The following is a 27724-nucleotide window of genomic DNA, read 5'->3' as shown; positions in this document are numbered from 1 at the left end:
TGACTCAGCTACAAGAAAATGCATCCTGGAAAAGATGAGTAAATAACTAAAAAATTTAAACCAGTTATAACATGGTTACATTATTAACTTACCATGTCTTTTTAAAGGCTCTACAATATTCATTATAGTCACTAACTTTGCCATATTAAGTATTGATTTTTTTTGAACTGGAAAGCTTCCTGCTGAATATGCTTGTAGCTAGAGAGGCTTCTCACTGAGAGTTTCCTTTTTCACTGCCAGTCTGTGATGGGATCCATTTTTAACATAAAAATATTACTTGTAAGCACAAAGGTCCTCAAAGAACTTTAGATGGTAAAGCAACATCATGCACGGCACATCCTTTAAGTCAGGGAACAGAGGGTGTAAGTACCTTTACATCAAAGGCGAAAATCTTTTCCTCGATTTTGGAAGCAGGGTCCAAAATCTGACACACTTTGACATACTTTCCACTTTGTGGCTTTATCCAGGGATTTTTAAACCGCAAATCTAAGTCTTCCTCAACAGATGGATTTCACTTGGTTGTCATGGAAACAGCTCTTTTGTCATCACGACCTTGACAATAACAACTGAGCAAACGCTATATGCCAACAAGCAAAACTGCGATAGCTCGTAGGTGGACTTTAGGATAAGTTTAATAAATGAAAACACAATAAAAACCTTAAAACCGATCTTTAAATTGTGATTTTCAGTAATTAGTAAAACAACCTAACCATCCAGGTTTCTACTTTCTACTATGTGTAAGAATAGCAGCAAGTTGGTGTAGAACCCAAAGTGGCAACAGCTCTGATATCTGCACCTCCATACACCGAGCTTCTGCAGTATATTAAAAACTCAGTGTCTTCCTCCTCTTTTTGCTTCCTTTTTGTTTTGCTCTAAGCGCAGTATGTGGGTTGTGCAGTCCTACTTTGGAGAGTTTTTAGAAGGGGATGATTTAATTCTTCTACATGCTCCAGAATACTGTGGATAAGGCAATGCCACACAAGATTTGCACATGAAAATATCACTCCAAGCTCTTTAGCTTTAATATCTGATCAGCGGGTCTACTTAAAGATTAAACTTTCACAAATCATTGTACAGCAGCCTGGGGTTTTACAATTACAGCTTAACCGCATCCACATTATGATATTTTACCAACTTCACATAATACAGATGTGTGTTCCTGCCAACAGTAGAATCACATGATTTTCTAATCTGTCTGTAAATCTGTCGTGCTGTGAGTAAAATGATGGGTCAGGAAAAGGATGGTTGAAGAGAGTTTGCATGCAAGGATCCTGCTTTTGCTTGAACTGCCAGAGTTTTGCTTGACATCTCTCTTAGATGCTTTGTATTTCAGCTGCATTCACCAGCACAGCAGGGGCCCCAGCTGAGACAGGAGGAGATAAAACAAATTTCTCCAGTACCAAGCTGCAGTCAGCTGGCAAAAGGAGCCGAGCTGTAAATGTCTTTTAATCAGCTGTGGAAAATAAAAGTCAGGTTGACTGAGCCTCTGAGGTTAAGGGCTTAACTGTCAGACGTGGGCTTCACTGTAGCACTTCAGCTCTGGGTCAGTTCAATGACAAACCGTGGAAGTCATAAAAACTTAATTAGTACCACTGTGGAGACCTGCTGAACAAGTCTGAAGATATTTCGACGTAGCATAAAGAATATTTACATTGTGAATGTGACACCAGCTGTTAAAATCCTTGAAGCTAAAACACAAATTGCACCAAGTTTGACAGTTTTGCTTGAAAAGTAGATGAATGCCAAATGCTTGACAAACCAAATGCTCCATTCTGCTCGCCCGCAGTCTATCATCATTTTAGCTGTCTTCTCCAGCTGTTACCAGTCGTTAGGAAAAAATGTAATGAAAAGAAATCTCCAAGTATAAGTAAGCATCCTCTCTTCTGTATTCATAATTAAACCAGAGTTTCCATTTAGTGTAACAGATTCTGTTTTCTACTGTATTTTGTGTTTGGATTTGCCTGAGGGAGAAAAGCGTGTGTGTGTGAAAGTCAATATTTTGTCTCATTCAGTCTGGCATTGCCCTGCCTTATTGATTTCTTCCTCTGTGATGAACAGCGTGGTTTTGATAAAGCAATTTCTACAAAGAAGTGGGAAAAAAACGTTTTCTGTGAGGGTCAGAAAATTCAAAGTGGCAAAACAATTAAAAGAGCCCAAGTGAGCTACAGGAAATGCTATTGTGATTTAGACTGAGACTTCAGGACTAATCTAAGTTCAGTGGAGGTATTTGGACAATTTCCCAGCTGGGGTTTTCCTCAAGACAGTTCTGAAATGGCATGCCAGTGTGTGAGGGATTTCTTCAATAAATCTCCTGCAGGCAATGCTGTTTAAGCTTGTCTGGTCCATCTTTTCCCTTTTTTAACTGCATGCATTTTAAACTTTGCACATAGGCCAACGCTGACATGCTGATGTGATTACAAGACCGCTGGCACAGGAAAAGAGCAGTGAATGAAAAGAGATTTTCCAAAAAAAAAGTTTAAGATTCAGTTAAACGTAAAATGAAGGGGGTTTCTATGTGCCTGCCATCATCCTGCTTTGAGAAGCCTGGAAATATTCTCATTACACACACGTTGGTTAAAGGAAATAATCATACTGTCTTATCAGCAGCATTAGCTAAAGATTTTAGTTATGAAAAAACCTTTTTGCCATCCATTCTAGTCTAAATTTTGGGTTATTATCTCAAAATTTTAAGTCCCTAACTCAAACGTATGAGACAATAACTGAAGACTGAGAAAATATCCTGACGCTTTGAATGATTAAATAGAAAATCTGAGATAATTACCTAAAAATGTGACTTATGGATGCCGATTTTATTCTTTTTCCACTGGTGGAAGCAAGCTTCTGTGTTTGGTGATGAATCTGTAAAACATTTTGTCTGAAACCTTATACAGTGGTTTAAAGGGAGGATGAATAATAAATCAAAAGAGAATGCATGTTCAAACCAAATCTGTGTATTGATGTCAAAGAAACAGCAACAACTGTCACTCAATAACTCACTGACAGTCTCTGTTTAATATTCTCTTCACCTCTGCTTTTCCCGAACAGAGAAGCGTTACCAGATGTGTTGTTTCACTGATCTGATGCATTCAAAGGTCAGCTGAGCTAATAACACGGAGGAGGACAGAGTGCTGTTAATTACAGTCTGTCTCAAAGTCTACGACCACAATGGAGGAAGAGAGCTTGTCCTCCCTCGTGCATTTGTTCTCACTCCAATACGCTCCAATGCCATCATTAAAGGATATTATCTCCCAGTCGCTGCTGGGTGATGTTCTGGCGTTCTCCTGAAATCTGTCCCTGTTGTTAGATTTGGAATAAATATGCAAAAGTCGCTTCTTACCTTCAGATTCTGCAAAGCACAATTTCCAATCTGTATCGTGTGTTTACTGATGAAACCCTGTGCTGGAAAATAAAAACTTCAAGGTGACTGACATCCAAATATTTGATACAGAATTAGAATACTGGATGGGAGCAAAGTATGCAATGTGCAGAGAAGCTTTCGGCTTTTAATGAGCATTGCTTCCCTTCTAGGGTCCGCAATAGCAGTATAAAATAACTTCCGTACCTTGTAAAAAGACTGCAGCCCTTTGAAGAACATATAAACTTCCCAGAGACAGAGAAAGCTTGCAGATCTGTGCTGTGTGCTTGTGTTGTAACTTGGTGGATTTAATAATGTATGCATGTTTAAAAAAGAACTCAATTTACTGTTGATGAGTGTTTTTAAATAGTAATAGAGAAGAAAGTGAATATAATTATAAAGTACTTTACGTATCAATAATAATGTGAAATTACAAATGAAGAGTTGCCAGAGTTGCGGATGCAAAGGCCGTGAAAATACCATCTCTGTGAAAAAGCTCTTGCTTGGTGTACGATAACCGAAGGATAAGCTGATACTGTGTATCTGCAAAGCATGTTGATAAAAACCTCTAAATACCATTTCCCGTTATCTTAGTGGTAAAAACCAGTAAGTCCACGGCACCACCAATGAGAAGATGCAGTCAGAGCATGTGGCATTGATAATTCAAATCTTGTTTATCAGTTTGTTCAAAGCGTTATCATGATGGTGGTTTCCAGTTTGGTGCATCGCTTGTTATCTTAACTTACTTCACATGACATGACTGTTTTTCTGTTTATTTATTTTTGTTAATTTATTTTTGATACATAATTTTTTATATAAATGTTATATTTTGATCTTGATTTTGAGTTAGTTTTTTTTCATCCCACCCTGAGGTGCCAAGGGTTGGATGGAGATCTTCAAGGGCCGCTGTTTATTAATCAAAAAAATTGACATAAGCCTTAAATCTTAGAAATTATGATTGTTACAAGTGTGGTGAGTATTTTCAACATATAGAAAGTACTGTATAAATATTTAAACTTTCATGTAATATTGACCTCTTACCTCTTCAATAGATGCTATTAATGCTATACGGAGCTATTTAAAAGTATGTTTCTTACTGCCATTGTTTCTTTTGATAACATATAGACATATAGGGAATGATATATGAGGATTCTAAATATCATGTTACTCTCTGAGATCTTCTTCAAGGTTAAATAAGGTCAAACTTTAATGAAATGCCTTTTATCTTCAAAATTAAACTTAAAACTTTTACATTTCACTCCTGCCTTTCTTTCAAGTTTATGCGTAACAACTTTAAAGAAAGTATTGTCAGCAGAAAGAGAATGAGCTTCTTAGAAATATAGCGTAGTGTAATATAGTAAGCTCAAGTTATTGACATTAGAAGCAGTGCAAGATCACACAAAGTCGCAAGTGCTAGGGTTTCAGCTAACTGAGTAGCAAAGAACGATCCTCGGCCACTACCTTAAGTAGTGGCTTCTTCACGAGCCTGTGATTCGCACAGGTGTGTTTGGTCACAGGCGGGAACTCGTGATGAATCCTACCCATGAAATCAGATACAAGCAAACAAGCACAGAGAGACGAGACAGAGAGAAAAACAAGGGAGAGACAGAAAGAAAACAACACCTGCAGCAGACAGCCAAGGAGGACTGGGGGACCAGGAAAGTTCTTGTAATTATTTTTTGCATTATGTGCTGGAGTTTCATGGTTATAATTTAGTTCCTGAGTTTCAGTTTATGTCATTTTCAACTAGCATGTGGTTTATTTTTTCCTAGCCTTCTCTGTGTTTCCTGTATCCAGTTGTTAAGTCTCCCTTGGTGTAGGTGTTCTCATGTTTTGCTTACTTCCTGCTTTATTTTATCCCCCGTCCCTCCTCTTGTGTGCTTTATGTTCAGTTTTGCTAGATTTTGTCCACCCGTGTTTTATTTTCCCCAGCTGTGTCCTCTCTCCCTAATTAGTTCATGTGTGTATTTGAGCCTTTAGTTTTCCTCAGGTCCTTTGTGTTTTCTCTCTCATGGTGTGTGTGTTTTCCATCTTGTCTCAAAGTTTTGCACTTCTGGCTCCAGCCTGGCCTTGTTTGTATTTTGTACTTTGTACCGTGACAGCCTATTATCCATTACCTACTCCAACACTAATGTTTGTGTAAAGGAAACATTTGTCAAGCTTTCCTTATCTGATTCTTGCTGTACTATTACTAAGTATGTTTAAAAAGGACAAAGAAAACAGAACAAATACAAACCACATACTAAACTGTTCCCTTATTAAAAGTAAATACTGCCCAGAGAGTGAGCTGCCTTGGCGGAGGACCATGCTCTCAGAGTGCTCCCTGTTTTGTTTTTTTTAAATATCATTATATGTGGTTTTACTGTGCGGTTGCTGGTGTTCAGTTGGTTTGATGTTTCATTTTGAATATTGCATTTATCATTTCCAATGTTTCCAGTTGTGTCTTTAGAAATGAAGCACTCTGTGTCTCATCCAGATGTGGACTTGGAGGTTTCACAGTGGGTTTTGGTGGAAAGACAAACAAATGGGTTAAAAACCAATAAATTGACTTTGGGTAACATTTTAGGAGACATATAAACTTCTGTCTTTTTAAAAGTAAGGCTGGGCCCTATGGGTATGAAACTGTAGTGTAAGTAGTGGAAAGCAGATTTTGGTTTTGGTAGTTTTATGATAATAATAAGTCGCCTGTTGTGGTTTAAAAAGCTGCTATGGGAGTGAGCTACAAAAGTACACAAAGCTCAAAAATATCCATAAATCATAGTTTCTACATTTCTATGGCAATCTACTAAACAGCAAAATATTCTAGTCTGGCCCTAATATAGTGCCTCCCTCTTAGTTTGGCTATAAATTCTTGAGATTAACTGTATTTGTGAAGATGGATAACCATTTTAAATTTGTGTTTGAATACAAAAATCAACAACGAGCTCATCCGATCCATTCAAACTGATCAAAACGGATTCATTAACTGCAGGAAATTAAACTTCTTGACTCCATTCATACACACAGCTTGTGCATCTCGATGAGATGTGAATAAATCACAATCAATTTAATAGGAATTAACAGCAATTAGACTCGCCGTCTCATGCATATGGATACATTTGAAAGAGGAGGCAGTTTATTCAAATGAGACATTATCTTCATATAGCAGCGTCAGTCTCCTAGGGCAGCCTCTTGCACTTGTCAGAAATTAATTATTTTACCTCTTTAAAGTTGCAAGCGGTGGGAGTTCCAAAGATGAACATCATGGCAGCCCTCAACATTTCATTTCATCCCTCTCGGTATTTTTCTCCCTGTTTATTCCCTGCAAGAAACAGATGTCATGAAAGATGTTGAGGGAGTTGGCTCATGACAAAGAGTTAGTTTCCTTCCTCTAAAGAAGAGGAAATGTGTCAATGACTTCAGCAATTCCTATTTTGTCTGATTTACAATAGAATGAAATGATTCCTTAATCAATAGTCCCCCTACTCTGTTAAACCACGTGTACTAATAAAACCAAAGAGGGGAGTTTGAATATTGGGCTGATTGTTGTTAAGTGGTGTATTCAGGGCTCTGTGGTGACAGCTGTGGCCAGAGTAACTAGGTTTTCAGGTTGTTTCCTTTTTAAGCGCTTCCAGAGAGTTGTTTTAAATTTAGCACAAAGCTTCACCTGAGATTTAAGATTTTGTTGAACAAAGGTCATAGGTCAAGCTCACCGTAGCCTCACAAAACACACTTTTATTTTACTTTTAAATAAATAAATAAAATCTTGCACTGATTATGGTGTAATTTATAAAGTGATTTGACAGTTTGGTCCAGATACACTCAACATGTGCCACTTGTAGCTGCATATTAGACTGGTGAAGAGGGCCGGCTCTGTCCTGGTCCCTCACTCAATGCCTCTCACACTGACCATGAGACTGTGGAGTCCCTGAGCAGTGCCTTCAGCAGCAGACTGCTACATTATGGAGAACTATTACAGTACCTTCACCCCAGCAGCAGTCAGACTGTAAAATACGCACAGGATACAGGATAGATGCCTACTAAAAATACTCGAGTATATGTTTTGATTCCCACTGTATCTTTGTTACATGTCTTTTAGTGTATATAGTGCAATGTACACATTTCTCTTTATTGTTTTTATTATTGCTGCATTTAGCAGAATTATCATCTTTTGTTGTACTTTTAAAAAATTATGTATTTTCTATTTTTATGTTTTTCTAATATATCTCTCATTCACTTTTTCTTTCTGATCCTGATGTAACAAGTAAATTTCCCCAGTGTTAGATAAATAAATAAATATATCTATATCTATTTTTATGAATATAGTCATGGTGAAGATGACTATCTGAAGCTCAAACTGAGATACAGAATGGGGAAGAAAGGTGACTTATTTGACTTCGAATGTTGCATGGCTGTTGGTGAAAGATGTGCGGGTCTGAGTGTTTCAGAAACTGCCGATCTGCTGGGATTTTTCAGCACAACCATCTCTAAAGTTTACAGAGTTTGCAACTGTAAGATGCTATCGTGTCACTATGGACAAAAATCTTTGAGGAATGTTTCCAGCACCTTTTTGAATCTTTGCAATTAAGAATAAAGCCAGTTCTTAATGCAAAAGCAGGTCCAACTCAGTACTAGCAACGAGCACCTAATAAGAATGTCATATGCAGCTTCAAGTCCTCCCAGGCTGATGCCACATTTTTTCAGGCCCTTAAATTCAAGCTGGAAGTCTCCACTTTAAACTCCCGTTATTCACACACCAAAGAGTTAAATGTGTTTTGAAACACGACTAAACAGCAAAAGTTGTGTCAGTGTCCAAAATCATGGTTGGATCTAATTGTGTAGATGTATGTGTCTGGACATGGATGTAATGTAAATGACAGCCCTGTTAGAGTGCAGTTAAATAACACTTTTGGGCTTTTTGTGTAATCAGAGAACAAGTGCTTGCTTCTTAACCAGTCGTTATGTAACAACACTGACACACACAAACACGCATCATGCTGAAAAAGTAAGAAAACATATACCACGATGTGTTATTAGTAACAAACAAGATAAAAATGTGTCTCTGAGCTGGCAGCGCATTGGCACAGGTGCTCAGCTTACACACTCGTGCCTGTTCTCAGAATTGTAAAAAATGGAAAACACTTCTGTGTGAGATAAAGAGACTGTGCGATAATCACTGAAATGCCTGTGGATTTTTTTCACACAGCATCAAGAGATGGCAAAGTGTAAATTATATAAGTGGTAATTTGTATAAATATGTGTCCTGTACTCTGTAAACAAAATGATGAATACCACCATCACACATTTGTGTGCACTTGGAGTTCACTTCAGCTTCAGCAGCTTGTGTTTTTGTCATTAGGCCCACTGACTCCTACTCATACAGAATGAGTCATGACAGCTAATGAAGGGAAAAAAATCCCATTTATTTAAAAGAACATCATTTAAAGATTAGCAGCGGTGACCTTTCATGCGCACGACAGTTTTTCTGGTGATAAATGTCCCAGATATAAATATATCCTAGATATTTCACAACCCTGAAAAACCCCTGATTGCATAACTCTGTTCACAGCAACTATGAGAACAGCTTCTAAAAAGTTAGCAAAAACATTCAACAAAAGCTTGTGAATGTTGGACTTTTGAAGCTCACCTCCACTTTGTGTTCTGCATCACCATCTTTTCATCTTTGTTTCAAAGGGGTAAGCGCCCAGTAGAGATTAAATAGTAATACGCTTTATATCAAGGCTGGAGTGCTACTATGTATTCAAAGAGTCTGGCCTGTTCATGAAAGTAAAATCCCAGGGACGCAGCCAATCTAGATTAAATGGAGCATTTAGAGTAAATGCTGTATATGTTATGGAAATTTCATGTTATTGAACTCTGAGGAGTTTCTTGAGGACACTTGAGCAGTGTGAAATATTCACACTGAAATATATAATTTAGTAAAAATTAACTGGTGCCAAACACTATAGATTTTTCCCCCTCTTTATTTATAAAGTTTAGTTTTTTTAAACCTTTAGTTAACCAGGAAAAAAACAACACTTGAGATGAAAAATCTCTTTTACAAGAGCGTCCCGGCCAAGAAGGACAGCAGTACGATCATAAGCTGCACAAATTAATAGCAGATACACGTCAGAATCCGTACACGGGTTAAATACAGGTAAAGAGTAAAAAAAAACAAACAAACACACAAAACAACCAAAATTATAAACGTGATTATCAATAAAGAATGAATACCTTAGTAATATCTTGTCAAATGCCAGAAACAAAGGTATTCACGCAAAAGATTTGCAGCCTGAATTAAAAGGTCGTTTAAAATGACCGTGAATGTATTAAGTGAGAGCAGTTCCTTAAGTCTTATTTGATTAAACTCTAGCTTTTATAATTAAACCATTAGACAGATAGATAAAATCGCTGCATCCATAGTGGTCACCCTTTTAACTCACAGCTGAACTATCTTCTACTTTAAAAAAAAAATCCCCTTCTCCCCAATCGACCAGCAGGAAAACGCCAATCTATTTTAGCTGATATCCTATCGGTCATATCACTCAGCAGCACAACAGCACTTCGAAGAAGTTGAAACGCAGATAAGACTGAATCTGCTGCTGGTGTTGGAGGTGGTGTTTCCTGCTACTTGCGTGCACCTCCCCTTTCTCTTCCACCCCTTCTTCTGTGATACGCGCAGGAGAGCTCAGTTGGATGGAGACTCCAGACTTCCGCGGTTCTTCGACGAAACCGAGCCGGCGTTTGTTATAAATGAAGACATCGTTCATACCTAGGTTCATCTGCTGTGCTGTTCTCCACCCCGCCTGACGCTTAATACAAATACCCATCAAGTCGCTTTGATTACCTTAAGTGGCGGTCTCAGTGGCTCTTAAGCGGCTGCACAAGAGACTCTTGGAATAAAACCGACTCAACTCCAGCGTGAGTATCTTTATTCAGCGGGATAATCACAATAACAGGAAAAGTGACGGGAAAAGGATTTGGTCATATTGTTGCTATGATTTAAGAAGGTTCCCAAGCTGATTTATAGATTTTTAAAAAGTTTATTTTTCTTATACTGAAGCATAATTGCGTACTTTATCTAATTAATCCTTTTGATATATATGCAAGTAAACGATAGACAATATGGTCCGAAAACTTGACAGCTTCTAATAGACACCTCCTCTGTGCAGTACCCCCCATAGTCTACTGTGCTGAAGTGTAACCTTAACCTCCTAAGACCGGAATTCTTCCTTGGCATGCATTTTTAATTTCTCTGTGATATTTGGGCATATTGGGACCTGATGAATGTAAAAACAAAGAACTACCTGATATTTGTTTTACCTAATTTTTGTTTCTAAGAAAAATGAGAGCCACATATGAGATATTCATTTAAAATTTCGACAGAACAGTTGCAGTATAATGTCCTCGTAAGTGGATATCAGGCCCTTGGAGAGCAAGATTGAGTATTTTGGTCTAAATAACCCAAAATGTGATGTCCAAATATGTGGACGCCAGGTCCTAGGAGGTTAAAAAAGATATATGCCATAAGAGCACTGCATATGCTTTCTTTAACCCCCCTCCCCCGAAATTGCTGGAATTTTGCCTTTGCAATGTTTAAAACTTACTAACCCCTTATCTCCATCACTGAACAGCTGCAGAACATCACAGTGTCATGTCTCTGGGGGTAAAAGACTTTTAGCCCAGTTTGTGATTCACCGACTGAATCACAAACTGGGCTGTGTGATAGGGTTAACATAAACTGTGTACATGCTCTTAATGTCCTTGTCTTGTAATTATTATTCAGTTTATTGTTACAAAGCAAAACCAGAAGGTTCTACGTCAACATCGGACTATCTGAGAGTTCCCCTGGCAAATTCCTTTCATTATAAGTCTTTATCTCATGTATCCAGCAAATGATGCAAAGTTAATTGTACAATGTGTTTTTGTTTGGAGAGCTCATGTTGTGTGAGATGTTTGTGCACTCCCTGTAGCTGTTTGACATTATGTCTTTTCTCTCAGTTACAGTCTATGCATGGGGTGCATAGCAGAGGCCCTGACAGGCAGGTGACCTTTGGACAAACCTGCCTCTCTGGGCTCTCTGTGCAGTGTCGGAATACCCAAAGTTGTATTTTTTTTTTGTTAATTGGAAGGACAAAGAGTTGAATCTGAAAGTGAGTGAAGGGGAATGTAGATTTAGTGTTTTTTTTGTAAAAGGTAGCACATCTCTACACCTCATTACACTGCACACACCCAAACTAAACCACATTATGGCTGCTGCACCTATCTCTGCACTCTGTATGGTCTGCTAGGAAGGAAGGTTTTAGGTTGCCCCCCTGAAGTTGTGGAACAAATTTCTAGAGCTGCTAGGATGTCAATGCCATGCTTCTTTTGGCCAGCGGTAGAAGGCTTAGGTCATGCTAGAAGTATGAGAGGGGAGAGGAAAAGCGAGCGAGCGAGCTGTACCATATCAGATTGTTTAGACTGGACTCTAGGGGTCCACTTCAAATGGAAGAAAATGATTCTGTAACAGAACATTGGGAATGTGGGAGGACTGCGTGATACTAAAGTGTTTTGGCATCTTGGTATCTCAGAGCTTCTATTTCAAGAGTTGGCTGTTTTAACCTGTCATGACAACAAGCCTCAGTAATCCAAGATTGACTTTATTATTTCAAGCATGAAAGCTGGTTTTGAACGGATGCTTTAGTGTAGTCAAACCTTTATCTGCACCTGTCACTCTCTTGGCGTTGAGTAAATTTCCTGATGGATGATGTTTTTCACTCTAATATTTTCTTTTCCATTTGTTGGTCTTTCTAGTTTGATTATCTGTTATGCGAACATCATACTTTATACAGATGTGGCAAACAGATTTACACTTGGGTGGAGTTGATTTTTTCCCTCTGTGTTTGAGTTGTTTTTTTAAAAGGGGTTTTTTTTTTTTTGACAATTGAAGCACAATTTTAAAGCGGGTAAAATTCATCAATTTAAGTTTTACACACTGAATGAATTCTAGTGCGTTTAAGGAACACAGTAGCCAGAGTATATACTGTAATTGTTGAAATAACGTTTGTTTTAAAGTAAATTGAGACACATTAACTAATATTTCCAACATTTCCTTCTTAGTTTTATGTTAAAGTTGCATGCTTTATGATTTACCCATTAACAGCTTGGAAACAAAATGGAAATTTAATTATCCACATACTGTCTGTAGCCCTGAGTCAAGTCTGAGTCACTAGGCAAGACAAATATTTTCTGTAACATATGACAACATTATAATGTGATATTAGGCAGTGTTCCAAGTGAAGCAGACAAATAAGTGATTAGTTATTCTAAATATATAATTATTATTACTGACATTATAAACATGAATTAAAGTCAAAAGAGACAGATTTACGGGTTAATGATGAGTTCAAACTTTAAAGATATTAAGTCAAGCAAGTATGTGGACAGCTGTTGGCTAAAAATCTTTCATAGAAATCAGGTTAGGTCAGTCAAGCTGCTGCATGTCTTGTATCCACACCATTTGTGTGCAAATGGGATTTGCATGGATGTTTTCATAACCAGTCAAAAATAGTTCAGTTGATAAAAGAACATTGCTGACAAGTTCTTTCTTTAACTGTTTTCATTATTAGTGTAGTGGGCAGCTGAAGGTGAAGCCGCTCAAGAAGAGACATGCCAGGTTCAAGGAGAAGACAATAACCAAACAGAGAAATGAACAGAATTTCTGTCTCTTCTCTCCACTGATAGAGCAAGCTGTGCAACAGCAGTAATATTCAATGGGAAGAATACTTCAACACAGATTTAACTGTCTGGTTATACTGTGGTTATTCTTACTTGTAAGTTATTGCACAAGTTTACTATGGAGAAACTACTGGAAAAAAGTGGGTGTGGCAGTAAGATGATCTGATGTATATATGATAAAAACCAAGGTTAGGCCTAATCAGTCAATCAAATGTCAGCAAATAAATGCATTTAGGGATGCAGATATGTCAAGTCAACCTGCTGAAGCTTGAAATCAAGCATCACAATGGGAAAGAAAAGCGATTTAAGTGATTTTGAACGTTTTGTCACCAATGCCCACTCTTATTGTGTGTGGTGGGTCTTCCCACCTCTGGAGTTTCCATGTGTGCATATGGAAGGGTGGGGATGTGTAACTCAGAACAGAGGCATATGGCACAATATAAATTACAGCAGGTGGAAATAACAATCTTCTTTCCGCTGCAGTGATTCTGAGTGAATTACAGCAATTAACTCGCGGTTAATGTTATGGAAGATTTAAAAGAAACAGCGCAGATTATCACTTTAAAACAGGAAATGCACATGAGAGTTTCCTGCGTTAAGGTTCCCTGTTTTATTGGTCCAACTATGGCCTTTGTCATAATTACTGCAACAACTTTGCCACTCGAGCAAACACAGTGGCACAAAAGGCACTGTTTTTTAAAAAAATGAGAGAACAGTCACTGGGATGATGGATCGAGCACAGTGGCAGAGTGTGAATACTCAGTGGGTCCCTCAACACACCACAATCTTGAGCCTTTTGCTTTTTAGTTCTCTTATACCCTCACTTGTTCTTTTTTGATCTATTGTACTTCCTGCAGGCTTTCTTTGCAAAGGCAAAGGGAGGATTTCACATGTGATCACTGCTGCTTCTTACAGCGTCACAGCTCACCCATGCTGACCCCAGGTCCTCAGATGTTTCCCTTCCATTTATTAAACAGTAGTGATGCAGATGTTCTCTGTTTTCTATTGATATGACATTGGTTTTAAAGTCTTACTGAAGCAAATCATATGTTGATACTATAAATTCATATGCATGCAGATGTACATAGTGGCATGTATCCACTGACCCTCTTGAGATCTGGACTCCAGATGTCAAGAATGTCTATATAAGCATATTCTTGTTTTCTAGTTATGGTTTCTTTTTGACCGTACTAGTGGGTGTGGCTTATGAGTCAGATTCCTGTAGAGACAAAATGTTGTTGTTGTTGTTGTTTTTTTTAGTGGGAAGTAAAAAGGAAAGGGAGGCTTAGTCCAGCTCTATGAAGTAGATTAAGCCTGTTTCCTGAGATATTTGCGCTCTCGGGGTGCTTTTTCCTGCTGATTTTATTTGTAATCTCACTGCGAGGGCCTCTGAAAGGAGAAAAAAAAATAGATACATGAGTACCTCCCAGAAAATAAGTATTTGTTGTTTTCTTTCCTTTAAATTGCTTTAACTTTTTGATTTCTTTTTCACCCACGTTGAGAAAGTTTTATTATTACCTCCGTTTGGAATCCAATCTGTCTTTGTTTGACTTCCCCATCAACAGGGAGACTTTCTTATTTCCTTTTGTGGCATCAGGTTTTCCTTGTGCCTCCCTTTTCCTAGCGCTGGCATTCTGCCAAATCCCACTCACAGAATGCCCTGGATCACATCAGGATGTGTTTACACAGTTATAAACATTAAGACATGATTAAAACATGTTTCAGGAGAAGCGATAATGTACGTGTATACTGAGTACTTACTCTTGGAAGTCCCCTCTCTGAATAATGTTCTGGTTACAGTGCATTCACTCAAAGGTGTTTTCAGAAGTCACGTTTCATAGACTCGTCATGTGAAATGCTATACAGAGCTGTGCCACAGTTGCATAGCATAAAGCATTTTGTTCACTGGATGAACTCTGCGGAGATGCTTGTAATCACTGTGTCTAATTCCTATCGTTTTATCATGAACACTAGAGATAAAGAGCAAAACAGAAATTAAGAGTGTAAGGCATTGAGGAAGGTTCTAATGAGCGTGCCTTTGTGTAAGCATAAAAGCAGGAAGTATGCATACTGCAAACGTGTATGTGTGCAGGGCTCATGCTCCCATGTATAAATTTAACATCTCAAGCAAGATTTTCAGTTAGCAAATCAAACAGATGCATGACGAACCACCAAATATCATAAATGCAATCAAGCTTGAGTGCACCACCTTTGACACCGCCTATGACTTTTTTTTTCTCGATCCAAAGAACAGAGGGAACACAAATAACATATGTGGCGTAGGCCTGTTGTTTGACAGTAGACATTGTTCATATTTATCAGTGGAGTAGGTTAAATTCCAGATCTGACACACATCTGTTAAATCTGTGCCGCTGGGGCTGATTAAAAATAATGAGCTCTCGTTGTTTGTCCGTTTTACAGCCACAAGCTCTTGATAGGCTAAGCCACCACTGAACATATTGCCATTAAGAATCAGAGGACATTTTATTTTCACTGTAACACTTGTGAGTAGACTCCAGACAGACGGAAAAGGAAGAAACCATATTGACTACATGGACTGGGATAATTTACTATAGCCCCACCATAAGGTGGATTTTTTTTTTTCATTTTAATTGAAATGGGTAACATAAGATTTAGTTTCACAAAACTGTGCTAACTTTGATTGTATAAGCAGAAATGTCGTGTGTGATTTGCAAGAAAAATATGTTTAACTGCAACATGTTTGACCTAATCTTTGGCATTAAAGGAAAAAAAATAAAAGAAATAAAAAAAATAAAAAAAATTAAATGCTTTTCACATGATCAGGCTCAAGAAATCCCAGAAGATTTTATGGAAGTTTCCACATTAGCTCAAGGACAATATTGACCCGAAGATGGGGTCAGAGGAATAACAGGTGTTAAAAAATGGAAGAAGTTTTCTCTGTGAGTATTTGGTTATGTGTGCGTGTGTTTTAACGGTGGCACTTCCTTTCCTTAAGTCATTTCAACATGACTCCTTGTGTTTGCCATTGGCCAATAGGAACTCACTAAAAACATTACCATTAATCTTTCAGGGTCAAGGAATGTGCACTGTAAGAAAACTCACATGTACGTGTTGCAATATGTTTATTTGGTCCAAAATGTGCGATGGACTGAACATCTGCATCTCATGAAAGATGATCCTGGATCAGCCCTCTTTTCTACCAGTTAGCATGGCCAAGTATTCTAAGGAGCCACTCTTGATGATTGACTCCTTCCTGAGCAAAGAACCCTAGGATGTCCGAGCAGAAATGCAGAATCAAGTTCCTCTTCCCACGGCTGATATGTTGTAACATGTATTTTATGTTCTGCTTTTAATGGTAAAATTTTTAAGTACAGGTGCATCCTGGCAGTCTCATGTATGCACTCTAGCTTAAAACAGAGGTTATATAGTTTACAACTGCATGCAAATTCTATTTGGATTCATGAATCCAGATAGATTTATTGGCCAGAGGGTTCCATCTATATTTAGTTTATATGAGAAACAGGTTTTATGAAGTCAACCTGTTGGACATAATTTTAGCTGTATAGCTCACGTGGTAGAGGATTCTACTCTTAATCTCCGGGTTCAGGGTCTTTTCCCCATGTCGGAAAATCTTAAACAGTTCTGAACATTTAAGCCTAGTCACAGACCAAAAGAAAAATCAAATGAAGATCGCCACTGAAAAAGGTTTTTAGTCTAAGACAAGGCTTAATCCACGTCTGGGAAACTAAGCCTTAGTATTTAAGAGATGTTAAAAACCCGTTGCTTTAAGCCACGTTCACACTACACAGTATAGGCACTAAAAAGCCAGACCGAAAACGAGTGTTCGTCATTAAAATTTATAGTTTTATCCTCAGTCATGAATTATGAAATACTTCGACTAGCGTGACAGAAACTTCTTCCCTTCTCTCACAAAAATTGAAAAGCAGACTGAAAGCAGCATAAAACAGCATCTGAATTGTCATCACTATCTGATCTGTGTCTGACTTTTGCTAAATTGTCTTTCAGTTTAAAAGTTCTAAACAATAGTTGTGTGTTTGATAAAAACTCTTTCTGGTTTATTTGTATATCCGCTGTGTGTTGTCCAAAGGAGAATGGGCAGCATATGACTGCACGAGCCATAAGCTTAGCTACTCCTACTTAAACTTCCTCTTGTGTTTACTTTGTGACTTTTGCCTGAGTGGGTGAGCTAAGGTGCTACGGTGCCAGAGTCATGGGTTGAATCTGTGTTAATGAAAGGCCCTTATGGTTTCCAATTTAATGTGTAGATTCAAACCGTTTGTCTTTAGATTTCATTTAAGTTGTATGATGGAGCTTCCCTTGTGTTTGCAAGCCAGAGTCTTTTTAATAACCCTCTCGAAATTAAAATGATGAGACTCTTAATTCTAGAGGCTAGAAGTTCAACCATGTCAGTGAGTGGTGAAGAGATTTCATCCAACTTTCTGTTCATCAACATCAGGGAGTTGCTTAAAGCCACATAGGCACAAAAGGACCTGAAAAATGTAGACCCACAGAAAGAAAATAAAATCTGTTGCAGTAATCATTCTGACTTTGATATTCTTGCACAGCCATCTTAACATTTTGTATGCTTAGGACAGCAAATGCTTCTAACTCAATGATAAATGCAGGTTTTTATTTTGGTTTCTCAGGATTTTTATGGTAGGGTTTCACCTCAGTCAATCCCATGTGGTGTTTATTGCTTCCCGTCGTTGATTGATTTTGAGCCCAAAGAATCTAAAACCCGTCTTTCCTGCACGTTCTCATGCTGTTTTTCTCATCTCTGCTGCTTCCGTCCTCCACTCTGTGCTTTACCCTTGACTTTCACTGTCCTCTTTATGCTCTGTCACATTTCCAAATCCCTCTCTTCTCCCACAATTTGAAATTTGCCCAACCAGACATAAATCTTTAATGGTGATAAATAGATAAATAGATGCAGAGAACAGAAAAGATCACAATTACCTGGGTTTGTAGAAATAAAACATGAAGAAACAGAAATAGGGGAATGGAATAATTTATTAATATGATTATGGATCATTAAAAAGAATGAAAAAGCTTGTATATATGTGAATATATGGCATATAGGAAATAAAGATTAGTATCACACACAGCCATGTTTACTCAGAACATGAACTGTTAATTATGATGGATATTATACCTTCTTTATCCACCGATATTTCACTAAATTATCCCTCACAACTCTAGTTGGATCAAAAATAAGTTCAGTCTCTGCAGCTGCCCACGCAGGCTTACAAATATCGACATGCATTCCTGATAAGTCTGCAAGGGATCAGGTTGGTCCCATTATGAAATCTGCAAGTCTGTGGGAATTGTTTAGGATTTTTGAAGCTCCATGTGCACATATTTATCAAACATGCTGCAGACCTTACATGAGTACTACACAATTTATATCAGTGTTGCAGAGTGACAAGTGAAAGGCTATAAACATTAAACAGATGTGCATCTATTGCGGTAACACTGAATCGCAGTATGATTTTCAGAAAATTCCTTGATGTTAAGCTACAGAAAGAGTAAATTCTAGGTTTTACGTAATGTAACTTGATATGATCATTCGTTAGACTCTCTGGTTTTGAAAGGAGTGCAGCCATGTTTATAATCCAGGCTTCAATTAAAAATTGTTTGAGGTAATCCCAAAGGCATGAGTATAAAATCATCCTAGTGAAATGAATAAATTGACTCGCATTTGGGGTATGCCGGTACGCACACAGTCCACTTTGTTAGAACTGCTCAACTGCTTGTTACGCATTCTTATCAGCTAATCAGATGTCAACAACTCAGTGTATTTAGCACACTGGATGCCACTTAGAAAACTGAGGCTATAATTCACCCAGACTCACCAAAACTGGACAGTAAAAGTCTGAAAAAATGTTGCTTGGTCTGATGAGTTTTGATTTCCTCTGTGACATTTGGATGGAAGTCAAAATTTGGTCAACATATTAAGTGTTCAGGCTTCTGGTGGTGGTGGTGTTTTAATTGTGGGGAGCATATTTTCTTGGCAAACTATGGGGATTATTGTACCAACTGCACATTTTTTAAACACCACAGCCTACCCTGAGTATTGTTCATGACCATGTACATCGATTTATGACCACAATGTACCCATCTCATCTATGCCATGTTGCTCGCCTCAAAACAGAGCAGATTTTTTCTGTCAGACAGCAGTACCTTGTGAACACCTTATAACCCTCGTCTTCTCTTCTTTCCAAAACTGCTTGAATTTTTTCTCTAGCACAAACTGTAATGGAGTTATAGTCATTTAGTGCTTTTAAAATAGGCCCGCCAGCGGGCCCACGGGAAATAAAGGGTTAATCTGACGTCAGTAACAGACGAAATAGGTTACAGGAGAAACCTGCTCTCAAGATAATATGACAGACTTCCAGTAACTTGTTAGTGCACAATAAGTAAACGGTCATGAGCAGGTGGGACTTTCTCTTTCACTTGAAGTCATCTAATTACTGGAACTGCTTGTTTGGTTGAAGCACTGAAGCACTGACGCATAATCACGTTTCACTATAACGGATTTTGTGAACGGGTTGAGATAGCATCGCTAGCGTGGTTGCATTTTAACAGACCCTTTTCCATAGCAAGGAAAAAAGAAGTTGTATCCATTAGAACTGGTGCAGGATTTCATTCCTTGCTCTACTGGGATTTTTAAGTCAACAACAAAAGAAAAATAACTGTAACTGGCTGAGGACATGTCAGAGTAAAAAGTCTTTTAATAATGTTTTACACTTTAGTGCTGGGATTTTTTTTCAGTACGACATTCTTGAAATAATCTACTAATTTACTTTCTTATTATTCATGTGGTGGGAAAAGAAAACAGTGTGTGCACTGTTTGGCCACCTGTATCAATACCTAATGTGGTTTCCCTGTAAAAATAAGTTAATCTTGAAAATAACATTCATAGGTTAAAGAAATAAAGCTCAGAGTGGGCTTTTAGCTCGAAGAGAGTAATCGTGTGTTTTTAGTTTTGAATTACAGAGCTACCATTATTCTGACCTTGAAAATTTTCTAGAAGAGCTTGCCTTTGCATGTGCTTTATACCCCAAATCATCAAGCCGGAGATCTCCATATAGCAGACCACACACATGCAGCAGCTAACCTCAAACATTTTAGAGGTGACTCCTATTATAAAATGGAGAATAGGATGAATTTCACATACTGGTGTGTGAGAGTGACAATGACCCGTAGTGCTAAAAATGTTCACTTAGTTTGGGTGACACTCTATAACTTCAAAGGAAAGCACACTGCTGCACTTTGATTGAAAAGACATGTGTTGTGTTTTAACAACTGTTTCTGCTTTACAGGAGGCCACATTGAAGACTCAGACACATGTAGGAAAAAAGAAGACAAGCGATGACCTGCAGCTTAATTTCACTAAATTCTTATGGGTGAAACAAAGCTTTTTTTAGAGAGTAATTTCCTTGCTTCTATTTCTACATGCCTGCTGTGATTCTCGGTCACTATGTCACTATCAGACTGCAAAAATGGGAGCAACACTCCAAGGCTCCACAACCACCTTCACAGCTTGCACATTGCTGAAAACTATGCAAAACGGCCCGTCCGGACGTTTTTGGACTTCAGGGACACAAATGTGGCTGAAAATCTGGACATCAAACATGTTCCTATGCTGTTTTTCAAGAACCTACAGCGCATCTCGAAAATCAAAGTGGTTAGCTTCCTCCTGGGCTTGACGTTGACATTTTTCATTATGGCGTCTTACGTCCTAATGTGGGATAAGAAAGGACCTTTGTTCACTCCATCACCATATCAGCTCAGACCTGCAGCCATCCCGACCAGCACAACAGCAACAAGAGCTTCTTCTAAAAAGAACCCAGTAAACGTGAAAGTGCTTGTAAAGCTCATCAAACAGGAGTACACACCCAGGAAAGTGCCTGATGAGAAGGATGTCATTGCCACAGACTCTCATGTAAGTTTGCTGCAGAATTTTACAACAAGAGCTTTCACTGTAAATGCTCCAGACTATTGTCACAAACAGAGACAACATAGAAGTGATAACTGAATTTATTTTTTAAGTGTTTTTTTATTTGTTGGCAAAAATGAATTATAGGTGTCAGTTAATTTACAAGCACCTTACAGTCAACCCTGCAGTAAATACCTATTTGGTGAAGCTCATAATGACAGGTGTTTGCTAAGAATGGTTTCACAAAGCATTGCTAAGGGCCTATGGACTACTTTTACTACGTGCTTTTGCAGATGTCCTGTGTTTAGCGTGTCATCATACATTTCCACATTACAGTGCGTAATTTTGCACTATTTATGCAGAGAGCATCATCAGTTGTTGCTGTTGAGATGTACAGTTATTACTACCATTACAAGTGAGTCATTAGGAGCAACAGTTAGTGGGAAGTTTGTGTCAAACATTTGGAAACACAACTGAATTTTTCCACGCGGCCATATATTCTTTACTGGCTATTAACAACTTGTAAACACTGGTGTGCAAAATATATGACATAACTGACAGATGCAGATACCGAACTATACAGAGGACAGGATTTTACAAAAACAGCATCATACAAAAATGACAGATGAGTATCTCTTCCTCTCCAGCTTTTTTCAGTGATTCCTCACCGTTTCTTGCCTGGTATCAAGAGCCCTTGCTGGTACGAGGAGTTCTCCAGTAAACCTGGCAATGACCTGTACAGGAAGAACCTCTTCACACTGCGCTCAAAGTCCTTCAAGACTGTGTGTGACCGCCTGAGGGCCAATTTCCACAAGCATTTATACCACAAAGATGGGAAGGACTTTCGTCTGCGGTGCCTGCCATACTTCTACATTATTGGTCAACCAAAGTGTGGCACGACTGACTTGTTTCACAGAATGCTACTTCATCCAGAAGTCAAATTCAACATAATGAAAGAGCCACACTGGTGGACCAGGAAACGGTTTGGTAAGTCATCAGGAAATGGATGTCATTTTGGACTTGTTTTTGTAAATCTCACAAGTTTAAGTAATACTTTAATCGATCATTATGACAGATACTTTAATGTAGATAAAGCACGAGCAGATGGTACTAAATCAACTGGTTTAAAGTGACTAAGAAGTAAAGCCTCAGTGAGAGTTTATGTGATAAAAATAATAATATTCAGTAGTTTGTTTTAGTTACATCATTTTCCCCAGTAGCACTAACAGCTATATTAATGGATGGAAGAAGTGATGTCTGCTTCGGTGAGGCTGTAGTGTGCTCTGCATGGAAGAATTTTATTTAGGGAAGTCCTTTCCCCTGAACAGAGAGCACGGTGTACTGTTTACTGAATGTACAGCATGGAAAGTTACACAACTCTTAACTGCAGAAAGTAACTTCCTGAAGCTATGAGGTCACTGCGAGGTTAGAAAGGTAACCAGTGGAGACCACAGGAAGTCATGGTCACGACACATGTTCCAGCAACCGCATCCACTGTCCACATTTTACACAATCGTCCATGATTAAACAAACAAATAGTGACTTTACAAGTATGAAGAGCGGCTTTAAGGAAAATGAAAAATGGGTGATCTGTTTGCTGTGTTCACTTTACCATTTATGCTTCCTACGCTGTCTGTTTTCACCTGATTGAACTTGTGCTCATTCCCATTCTTCCAGCATTAAAAAAGTACACATTTTTTAGAGTGTTTGTATAATCTTCATCACTAAAAGTACTTTTTGAGTCTACAAATAAAAATCTTGTTAGTCTTACTGAATTAGTTGCAGTATGCAGTGATTTTGTTGTCAGTGTTTGGCTGCTTTTTCAATGAGACATGCAATTGAAGGGGAGAGTATCAATTTGATTTTTTCTTCTTCTATACAGTTAAATACATAATAAATAAAATGGAGCTTTTAAATGTTTTTAGGAAAATAATCTTGTAGTGTGCATCTGTATAAAGTCACCATTATTTGCTGATTGTATGTCATGTAAATGTAGCTAGTGTGCAAAATGGAGTCAAATTATTGCTTATTCATAAACAGAAGAAAAACAGTACTGTTTCAGAGTCCGGAGTTTGTTTGTCCTGGCAGGGTTAAAGTGTACACACTTCATTCTCTTAATTTGATTACAAAGCAGTCTAAAAAGAAATACATCATAAGTGATGTTTTGGTGTAAATGGGGTTGCAGGTTTTATCCGTTTCAAAGATGGCTTCCAGGAAAGTTTTCGTGTGGAAGATTACCTGGATCTGTTTGACTTGGCAGCCCACAGCATCCAAGAAGGAATCACTGGAAATTCATCTGGACACCACCGTGCACTCCAGCTCATAACAGGTGAACACATGTGAAAGTGTTTGTGTGTGCAAGTGGTTATGATCTATTGTTAGTGTCACTGTGCATCAAATGGAAGAATGTCTTGGCTTTTTATTTCTCATTTTGTATCTTCTGAGGGGCTTTCAGCAGCCAAACAACTGTATCCTGACCATAATTCAATTGAGTTTTTTTCTCTCTCTTCTTTTTCTTTAGCGTCAGGCCATGATCATTTGCAGCAAATGGCTCTCGTCTCAGAAGCACTACAGTGCTCAAGAGAAGAGCTGGAAGGACACAATGTCGGCATTATTCATGATATATATATTTTTTGCGATGTAGAACAGATAGCTCAGTGTATTTATAAGTGTACACAGAAAGCCAAATGACTTGGGGCTCTGTCACGAGAACATTTCTTGCAGGTCATTCTGTTGCACGTTGAGATTCAAAATGGAACTGGTTTCAAACCTGGTAGTGAGAGACAGCAGGACTACCAGCATCTGTTTTAGTCACATGCATTTCCACATTTTTACATGTAAAAAGACAAAACTGTACCCTTGCAAAGCAGCTCAAGCATATGCATTTACTGTATCAGGCTGCTGTTCCCAGTTAACTAGTGAACGCAAAATCTTTTTCACAGCTTTGCTTAATAGGAATCTTCTCTATGCTATAGTTTACCCAAAGGACTGCACAACTGTATTAAATCAACTGTTGTTACCCAGAATGATACTGAGACTGTCACTGTCTTGTCAGGTGAAGCCAGTGCATCCACTATGTGGGACAACCAAGCCTGGAGCTATCTTCATGCAGACAAGGAGACAGAGCCCCCCTTCCTGGCCCAGGACTTTATCCATGCAGTCCAACCCGATGCCAAAATTATCATAATGCTCAGAGATCCAGTAGAGAGGTAGAAAGAATTTCTTACCCACATCCATCTGTGTAGACACAGACTTGAATTTCTGTAGATAAACAATTTCTAACACTTCTGATTGCTTCTATGGGACTCCCTTATGTTTTTTCATTGTTGCAGAACATATTTGTTTTCAATCAAAATTTCCACTGCACAAATTGTGCAAAAATGTGCTTTCCTGCTTCCAGTTGATTTATTTCACTTTGTTGCCAGGCTCTATTCTGACTACTTGTATTTTAAGACGGCCAACAAGTCTGCAGAGGACTTTCATCAGAAGGTCATAGAGTCTGTGCAGTTGTTTCAGTCCTGTGTCTCTGAATGGTCACTGCGTTCCTGCGCCTACAACACCAGCCTCTTCAACGACATGCCAGTGAGCTAAAATGATTTTCTCATTTTTAAGAATATTAGGAGCCTTTTATAAGCATTTTCAATGATGAAACATTTGTACTTTGAGAATCCACCTGACACTGTAAATGGATGTTGCTGTGCTGAAGTGAAGCAAACAACTATCATGCAGCACTCTCTTGGGAATAAGCTGAGTTATGAGCTCTGGCAGTTGGTCATTTTTTATGATAACATACAGATGACAACACTGTTATCTTGAAAGATTTAATACAGTAAAAGCCAGTTCATCCTGAAAACACTGTGAGCCAAAGAATGTGTCTCTGATCTAACAGCAAGTTCAGAAAAACAAACTTAATCCTTTATTTACATGACTCTTCTCTTACGAAAGAGAAGATGACTAGGGTTTGTGGCACTCGATTTGACCAGTATCACAGCTACAATAGGTGATGTTGTATAGTGGCGCCCTCTGGAGGACTCAAAGTGTCTGTGCATTTAGATTAAATAATATACTGTCTTGCTTCGTGTTATTATTTAGGTTCAAGAAGAAAATTATACTAAATAATCACTATAACCGAATCCATGCATGTGGGTCACATTAGTTTACTTGCTGTTAATATCTAATTTATCCAGAAAAGGTCTTGTTGGCTTTTTCCATAGTTCATCTGTGTTTGACAACAGTTGTTATGGTTTTGAGAAATATTGAGACTTTTGATGCACTTTGCCAGATCTGTATAAAATCAAACACATTTCCATGCAACATTTCTGTGAAAGAAGGAGACATTCTTAAGAGCTCTCCGAAACAGTAGTTAATGATTAATCATCTGTTTATTAATGTAAAATACACTACTTACACATTCTAAGAGATCTATATGTCAAAATTTGGTATAAACATAGAAATCATACCGTAAAGGTATCAAACGGTATGTAATAGACTAAAATGAGCACTTTAAAGTGGTCAAGAATTTAAGATCAGTGCTTGATATACTACTACTATGTCAATAATGTAGTATATTAGTAAATCCCATGACAAAGGACAAAACCAAAAATCAGTATTTACGCTGTGTGCATTTCTTCACTTAAGCATCATAATTTTAACTGATGATTTAAACAGTTAGAAATAAAATACTTTTATCATATAAAAAGCTCAACTGTTTTTTAAATAATGTATTTGGTGTTTTGTTTTGTTTTTGTTTGTCTTTTTTTAGATATCTACAGGAGGACCCAAATTTTGACTTAAAACTTTCAATTAATTAGTTGATAATAAGGAAAAAAAAAAAAAAAAGCAAGAGCAGCTGTGCCCCTTTAATTTCAATGACTTTAGATCAACAGGTCATATTCAGATTTTATTTTTGGCCTTTGTAACAGCAGCTGGCTCACCACAGCAGATTTGTCATGTTGATTTGTTGTTGTTGTTTCTCACCTTTGTCCCACAGGTGAGATTAAATCTGGGGATGTACATCGTCTTCTTACTGGACTGGCTGAGTGTTTTCAGTAAGGAACAAATCCTTGTTCTTCGACTGGAGGACTATGCAGCAAACCTTAAAGAGACAATCCAAAAAGTTTTTGATTTTCTGAGTGTAGGTAAGTGTCCAAAAAGCTACAAAAACATCAGTCAGAGTGACTTTGTCTTTGTAAGTGAAATAAAATCCATTTTCACGGGTTGATTATGCATTGTTTTACTTTTCTTGTAGGTCCTCTGTCACAGCAGGTGGAGGCAGCACTGACCAAACAGCCTATGTCTAACACTCGGCGGGAGGAAGACCGGAGTCTTGGTCCTATGCTTCCGGCTACCAGGAACATCCTCAGGAATTTTCACCAGCCTTTCAACCATAAACTGGCCAGTCTGCTGGACAACAAGGCCTTTCTCTGGAATAACTCCTGAAGGAGCACAAGCACTGATAAAATTCTTGTTTGAGATATTTATTTGCTTTTGGAATATTGTGAGCCTTCGATATAAGATAACAATAAAAATAATTGAATTTGTTTTTTGATTTTTTAAATTGTGGCTTTGATGCACTGTTACAATAATAACCAATACATTAATCTACACTGAATTTAGCTTTCTCTTCTTTTAGGCCTTAAAATGCTTTTATTGAATATCATAGGATCATGGTACTATTTTATACAGTATAAAGAAACATTACCTGTCCTAGTATTGAGTTTTCTCTTTCAAATATTGTTTGCAAAGATTAATGGAAAATAATTTACCCCTGTAACAATACAATTTATGAATAATCCTCAAATGAAATGGATGTTTATAATTATAAAGACTATTGTGTACTTTGATAGCACTGGTCTGTGCTGGTCAGAAGGTCCAGCAGGTCTGGAGAAAGTCAGGCTTGATATTTCATTACTTGAAAGTGAATCTCTTAAACCGTAAGCCCTGATAAAAATGCAAATTCAAATTAGAATTACAAATATAACACTTTGAATTAACTTCAGATATTTCTGCTTCATTTTTCATGAAATAAAAAGGGAAGAGGCCTCACCTGGCTATTAAACTGTTGCCAGTCATTTGTCCAATTACTTTTGAGCCTCTGAAAATGGGGGACAGTTTATAAGACTAAACAATCTTGATTATTTCATTTAAATCCATTGTGGTGGTATACAGAGACAAAACTACAATAATTTGTCTTCGTCCAACAATTTATGGACCTAACTGTAGAACTAAACATTATCAGTATAAAATAGATGCCAGCTATGTGGGATAATTTATTAAAGCAACAAAACAGTGCTGCAAATAACTACACATCCTGTCATTCCATGTGGCCACAAAATCTCACCAAACGCTTACCTACAAACATGACTCTTGGGTTTGAAAAATTTTTGTCGGTGTAAATATATACACATAGATTCAGACAGAGTCAAACCAACTTTGGGGGAAATAAAAGGGCAAATGTGGATGGTAAGTAATTAAATATATGATACGTGAGAGATGGAGTGACGTCTGAGTGAGACAAATACAGTTTTTTACAGTCGCTAACAAGCGCCTACCCATACTTCAGATACCTTTTCTAAACTCTTAACACAGACCCACACCTACAAAACACAATTGGCCAAATGGATAATATCCTTCCCAAAAATACACTTTGTTAAATATATACTAACTCCTCATTTCAAAATTAGAACACATCTTTCTCTGCACACACTAACTGTACAAAAACACTATAA

The 27724-nt window shown here is 37.8% G+C and overlaps 1 protein-coding gene across 2 annotated transcripts; it reads left to right on the top strand.

Moving 5' to 3' along the window:
* Positions 1-4914: 4914 nt before the first annotated feature.
* On the top strand, positions 4915-27041 carry LOC147316064 (carbohydrate sulfotransferase 15-like). 2 transcript variants are annotated; one of them, XM_086259231.1, is made up of 8 exons: positions 4915-5023; positions 20380-21002; positions 21644-21983; positions 23182-23325; positions 24052-24205; positions 24422-24578; positions 25987-26134; positions 26245-27041. In XM_086259231.1, the coding sequence occupies exons 2-8, from the start codon at positions 20538-20540 to the stop codon at positions 26433-26435; spliced, it is 1599 nt and encodes a 532-aa protein (XP_086115357.1). In that variant the 5' UTR covers positions 4915-5023; positions 20380-20537; the 3' UTR covers positions 26436-27041. The 2 variants fall into 2 exon arrangements, with proteins under 2 accessions (XP_086115357.1, XP_086115356.1); XM_086259230.1 differs by lacking the exon at positions 4915-5023 and adding an exon at positions 10000-10255.
* The last annotated feature ends 683 nt before the right edge of the window (positions 27042-27724 follow it).

This window comes from Aulonocara sp. 'chitande type north' Nkhata Bay, linkage group LG13 (genome assembly GCF_057382095.1).
Source record: "Aulonocara sp. 'chitande type north' Nkhata Bay isolate Kocher_YH1m ecotype deep benthic linkage group LG13, A_spYH_male_GT1.1, whole genome shotgun sequence".
In the NCBI taxonomy this organism is placed as follows: domain Eukaryota; kingdom Metazoa; phylum Chordata; class Actinopteri; order Cichliformes; family Cichlidae; genus Aulonocara; species Aulonocara sp. 'chitande type north' Nkhata Bay.
Note: the sequence above shows the minus strand (reverse complement) of the source record. Positions and strands in the feature narration are given on the sequence as shown.

Excerpts from the sequence above, each read along its gene's own strand:
- LOC147316064 (XM_086259231.1), top strand. The coding sequence starts at position 20,538 with ATGTCACTATCAGACTGCAAAAATGGGAGCAACACTCCAAGGCTCCAC. Across the intron at positions 21,003-21,643 it reads TCATTGCCACAGACTCTCAT|CTTTTTTCAGTGATTCCTCA; the intron begins GTAAGTTTGCTG and ends CTTCCTCTCCAG. Across the intron at positions 21,984-23,181 it reads GTGGACCAGGAAACGGTTTG|GTTTTATCCGTTTCAAAGAT; the intron begins GTAAGTCATCAG and ends ATGGGGTTGCAG.